This window comes from Macadamia integrifolia, chromosome 4 (genome assembly GCF_013358625.1).
Source record: "Macadamia integrifolia cultivar HAES 741 chromosome 4, SCU_Mint_v3, whole genome shotgun sequence".
NCBI lineage: Eukaryota > Viridiplantae > Streptophyta > Magnoliopsida > Proteales > Proteaceae > Macadamia > Macadamia integrifolia.
This window is the reverse complement of record NC_056560.1, coordinates 24,885,892-24,891,891: the sequence shown is the minus strand read 5'-3', so window position 1 is coordinate 24,891,891 and position 6,000 is coordinate 24,885,892. Positions and strand designations below refer to the sequence as shown.

General features: G+C 38.5%; 1 protein-coding gene across 1 annotated transcript in view; it reads left to right on the top strand.

Annotated features, from left to right (window-relative positions):
- Window positions 1–3,373, top strand: part of LOC122076651 (GATA transcription factor 24-like) — a 22,089-nt gene extending 18,716 nt beyond the window's left edge. Inside the window, exons 6-8 of the mRNA XM_042642063.1 lie at window positions 1,706–1,811; window positions 2,541–2,612; window positions 2,970–3,373. Of these exons, the coding sequence (XP_042497997.1) occupies window positions 1,706–1,811; window positions 2,541–2,612; window positions 2,970–3,038 (247 nt within the window). The 3' untranslated portion in view covers window positions 3,039–3,373. The remainder of the gene's footprint in view (window positions 1–1,705; window positions 1,812–2,540; window positions 2,613–2,969) is intronic.
- Window positions 3,374–6,000: the final 2,627 nt, after the last annotated feature.

Here is a 6,000-nt window from a genome sequence, read left to right as displayed (position 1 = left end):
AAAAAAAACAAAAAAAAAACAAAAAACAAAAAAAAACACTATTGATGAATATCAATAGCAGAAACAGGGTACAGGAATTGAAAATAGAACATGAGATAAAGTAAGGGATTTCTGACCTGTCAAAGATGCCCGCACCTGTTATACACTTATACAGCATTGTATTTTGACTACTATGGGTCAATTACATGCTTGGAACATCAAGAATGAAGAAATTATTGTGAATTGACTATAGGTGCAATTACCGTGCTAGGCAGGGCTACCGGGCTTCCTTCTACCAAAACCTTATTACATTGTGGTAGGTCTGATAGTGGATTGCCTTGGTGGTGGACGTAACGCACGTGAGTTGCAATTGGTTTGCTTATGGTGGTGGGCTTTATGCTGGTGCATTGACCCGTTATTCACAGATACCTCCGGCTCGACTTGTGGGTTGCGTATCTAGCTTTTAATGCGGAGTTGTATTTGATTACATAGTTTTCAAGGCAAAGATGTATGCTTGAGTTGTTACTTTCGTGCTTAGCAGGGCTATCAAGATTTTGTTATCTCATTCCTCTTTTTATGAAAGTAGGTTAGGTGATGACTTATCTTGGTAGTGGACGTAATGCATGTAGGACGCATTGGCTTGACTGATCTATATGGTACATCAGGTAGACAGCCGGTACTTTATTATAGTTTGTTGTTATAAGCCTGTGGCTGATTTGTAATTGTGCGTCAGGTTGACAGCCGGCACTTATTATGATTAGCAATAACCCGTCAATCTTTCTGCATGGATCCTTGTGCTCGTCCTTGCTTGGTATCCCCATGTAACCGACCCCATTAAGTTGGGATAAGGTTTTGATTGTTGTTTTTGTTTGTTTGGGTCAATTATATGCTTTGAACATCAAGAATGAAGAAATTATTTTAAATTGACTATAGGTGCAAATATTTTTGGTTGATATGGCTTTTGTACCATTCCCCCACCTCCTGTGGCACCCAAAAAATAAAATTAAAAAATGCAGCTCTACGAGAAGATATGGGTTTATTTTCTGGGTACTTATTAGAGAAGGGGCTAAAGTTAGAGGGTTTACAGCTTGACTCGAAGAAGGGATACTTCATACTTGTTTTTAACTAAAATATTTGATTTGATTTAGTTTTTAGATTCAAATGATTAAGCGCTTGACTCGAAGAAGAGATAATTGTTTCTAACTCAAATATTGGATTTGATTTAATGTTTAGATTCAAATGACGAAGCCTTTTTTTTTTTTTGGTGAATAATAAATTCATTACCAAATGATGAAGCTTAACTGCTTAAGATTCTCAGGGCTGCTGTAGGTTTTTATTATCAAGAACGGATTGAAATCGAGGATTCAGCTTGTTAGGTTTAGGATTTGATTTTCAGGGTTAAAAATATATATTGGATTTTAGCAGCACATTGGTACAAATGCCCTGTGATTCAGAATCACTAGCTAGTGGTGCACGTCATTGAGGGGAGTTCATTAATTCCAATCAGTGAGTTTTGATATTGGGATGACTTCTATTTTGTGTATATAACTGGTTTAAGAAGAAATGTGAGTAACACCACACATAGCAACAGTTCCTAACTTTCAGCTTTATATTAATTAGAAGTGACTATCCATGCAATCATTTCCAGTTTTTATTCCATATCCCGATGTATTCAATGCTGTGCCTTGCGGTTTTAGTTGCTAATTTTCCCTTTAAAATCTCCCAGTTGCCGCCACTGTGGCACCAGTGAGAAATCTACTCCTATGATGCGCCGTGGGCCTGACGGACCAAGGACTCTTTGCAATGCGTGTGGACTTATGTGGGCAAATAAGGTATACTGAAGCTGGTTGCAATCACTTTTATCATGTCCTAGCATTGTTTCTAGAACTGCTACTTATCTTCTGCATATGTAAACTGTAAGATGCGCGTTACCATCCCCTAGAAAATAACACGGAATTACTACTGGGCAGAGCTGACTTAGTTTGTACAGAAAATAAGTATAGTTTAAATGTCAACATTTAATCCTCTTTATATCTAAGGAGGGAGTACCATCTTAAATGATTAATCCTAGCATTGAGTATTTTCTTTTGCTATACATATATATGGGTGGAATTGCTACAAACACCTGATTCAGGCCAGTTATCCTGGACTTGGACTTTTTTACTCTTCACCAGTATACTAGGTGAAATAAAAATAACATTTACAATTGATCTGTTTACTTATTTATCCACTGACTGTATTGTAATGTAGAACTCTTCATTAGTTAATTTTTTGACCCAGAACAGTTCACATGCCTAGGCATGCCAGAGCAAATTCTGTTGATGTGAAAAAACAGTGCCCTTTTTTTTTGCGCGGGGGGGTGGGGTTGCTAAGGGATGGTCAAAACCAATAGTCGTTTAAGAAGGCACTATAGGAATCTTCAGTTGATTTTGTTCCAAGTGGTTAATGGTGGGGTATACTGAGATTATCAAATTTATCAAATGAGGAAATCAGAAAAAATGCTAATATGCGTTCTGTAATTGTAATTTCCCTCCATGTTTTCTGAATCTTTTGATCCTCAGGGTACACTTAGAGACCTCTCAAAGGCTGTTCCAGTGGCTGTGCAGAATCCTTCATCAAACCAGAATGGGGAGGTGAGTAGTGTTTCTAATTCACACTTTCCAAATTTCAGTGATTATATCCCAAGGGAGAAGGCTGGGCACACCGCCTGCGTCCTGCAAGCTAGTGCCAGTTGTGTCACTCTCTCTCTCTCTCTCTTCCCCCACCTCTTTGGAATGACCCCCTTCCCCTCCTGATGATGCACTGCCCTGTGCCTCCATTGGTGCTGCATGCAGGCGGTGTGTCTATCCCTCTCCCATATCTTAAATCTTAATTAGTCTTGTTTGCTGCTATATTTTCTGAGCTGTTGGTAATTTTCTGCTTGCTTGTTTTCTTTCTGACCTCCCCCCCCCCCCCCCCTCCCCCCCCCCCCCTCTTATTTTGTTTCTCAGAATGAAGCTGCTGAGTCTGATCAGTTAGGTCTTGCAAATGTTTCAAATGAGAATGATTCTTCATCTTGACTTCCTTCATGCCATCATAGGCCTCAGAGAGAATGTATATTTATCGAGTCATCCGGGGGAAAATATGGTGAAATCCCCCGTTATATAAAGTTTGGGGCCTCGGCCCTCATCATGAGACAACTTGACAACTTAGAACCATAATAATTTTATGGGTTAAGTTTTCTTCTCTTGACAATGATCTTTTTACCCCTTTCTTTTGGTTAATTTTGACAATGATCCAGTACTATGATTTCAGTAGTGAATGATTTTCTAGTACTCTACAATCTTAGAAATTCATATATGTTTATAGTATAAATTTGATAGGCTAATATATCAACTGTTAATTTTTTATTGTCTTTGATAGCTTATAATGCATTAGATAAAATCAACTGGATGGAGGATCATATGTTTGTGATAAACCATGGAATTTGATTTACTCCCAAGTAGGTATTCAATGGTTGGAATAATCAAGCTCAGCCATTCTCGTAGCTGAAAAAAGGTGAACCATGTGGGGAAGCATTCTTAAAACAAACCACTTGAAGTTACACTGATTATTATGATGAATAAATGGAAATATTTCAGTGTAAATTTCTTACAATACATTTTTTTTTTAGGTTTTAGCCGGTTAGGACCCATATAATCCAGTTATTTATTTATTCCCTCAAATTTCTTGGTTACCTTTGAGTTTGTGATTAAATTCTAAATGGTAAGGACTAGGGACTCGAATGCTAATAGATATTCTATTTAAGAAATTAGATACCATAGTCCCAAACATTCGTTTGAATGAATCACTAAGTGAAATTTTATAATGCATTTGGGCATTCCAGTAGTAAAAATTGATTAGGTCCATATTTAATCTTCAATTTATGTAAACTCACTTTTATTTTTTCTCTCCCCAGTCATTTCCATTGATAGTTGCTACGTATGGTGTGATGTTGATTTTGACACTAGCCTATAGGCTTTAGTCATGTTATATCATTGAATAGGCTTTTTAAGTTTACTTTTATTTATTTTATGGGGGAAAGAACCATGTCATTATGGTGTTGCCTATGTTCAGACAAACCGGCATGAAAAGATCACGTCATCCCCCACCCCGTGCATTGAAGATGCTTGTATGCACCTTTCCATTGCCCTTGTGTGCTAGTGTTGTCTACAATAGATTGGTAGGTTCTTTTTCCCTTATTTTATATATAATTCATGTCCTTTAGGGTCCTTGATGATTAAGTAAAAGGTGATAGAACGCTATCCGATGGTGAACGTAGACACCAACATCCACTGCCAAGGAGAGGGTGTGTGCGAGCATCTTCATCATGGGGTTGTGTGGTCTTTTTGCATTCAATATTTTTTCGTAATAGACGTGAAACCAAAAGCCTTAGGTTGCTCATTGTCTTATTCCCTAAAGTTATTTAATATAAAGATTAAAAGAAGAATTTCAAAAGCTTAACATATATTTAATACAACATTTAATACTATATTTGTGTGAAATTCATAGGATTTATCCTCATTGAAAAAAAAAATTGTACCATCTTTGAGGACAAAAAAAATAAAATTATGATTTTTGTTTCCACCAAACTTGGTTACACGTGAGCCCTAGAATTTAATCATAAACTCAAATAAGGATTTAATCAATTATTTTCTATTGGCTTCTCCCTTGGAACCCTCCTTGTCAAGTTCCTTGGTAGGCCCCTCATCACTTCCAAACTTAGGGCTCACCATTACTCCCCATGCTCGACCTCATGAGGAAGAGACTGTAGCTTTAAAAAGGCAAGTTCCTCTCCTACGCGGGTTGGTTAGTCCTGACCAAATCTATGCTTTAATTCATGTATCTATATTGGTATGGAATCTTCATCCTTTTTGCCTTTGTCATCAATAAGGTTGAATCCCTTCTCTACTCCTTTCCTCTGAAAAGGATCTGATTTAGACAAATTCTTCCACTCTCTTGATTGGGCTTCAGTTTGTCTTCCCAAATCCAAGGGTGGTCTTGGGCTTAGAAGAATCAAAGATATCAATTTTGTTGGCACCCTCAAGCTCTTACGGAAATTGCTTCCAAGCAAAATAACATCTAGGTCTCTTGGATCTACTCCTCCTCTCTCAACAATGACTTCATCTGGACTGCCTCCCATTTGTCTGATTCTTCACGGGTTTAGCAGAAGACCCTAACTATCAGACCCTTTGCTATCAATGTCTTTTCCATCTCCATTGCAAATGGTTCATCTACCTCCCTCTTGCTCGAACCTTGGCACCCTTCGAGTGTGCTTCTCTCCATCCTTAGTCCTATAACCATCTATTCCTCTGGAATTGCTATATCTGACAAGGTAGCTGAAATCATCTTTGAAGGATCTTGGGCTCCTCCCTCCTCCACTCCCCCTAGTCCTTATACGGTCCTCCCTCCCCATCTCTCATTGGGAGTGAAGACAAAGTTTCCTAGCTCCCTTCCCCTTCCGGTCTCTTCACCTCATCCTCTGCCTAGAATCATATTTGATCTCCTGAGCCTCTTGTTCCTTGGTATGCAAAATCACTTAGTTTAAATGCTACATTCATTGCCATAGCTTCACTGTTTGGCTTGCCCTCTCCAATTGCCTTCCCACCGAAGCCCTCCTCATCCATTGCCACATTCCTGTTCCCTCCTCCTGCTGCCTTTGCTAGAATGGTTTGAAAGATATTGACCATTTGTTTTTTTTGCCCCTTCTCCTCCTCCATTTGGAAAAAAAATCCTTAGTCACTGCTAGCCTTCTAAAAGGAGAATTCTTCCTCTCAGTATAGAATGGATATGAGTTGATATGACTTTTTTTGGCTCTACTATTTGTGACATTGTTGAGAAACTTCCTTTTTGTGCCATCATCAACCATCTTTGGATAGAGCGCAATCTTCGTAGATAGACCTCTAATTCCCACTCTTATGATAAGATTTGAAATGCCACCTACTTTGATGTCTCGACCAAGCTTGGTTGCCTCAAACATGACCATATCAGAGACTCCCCTAA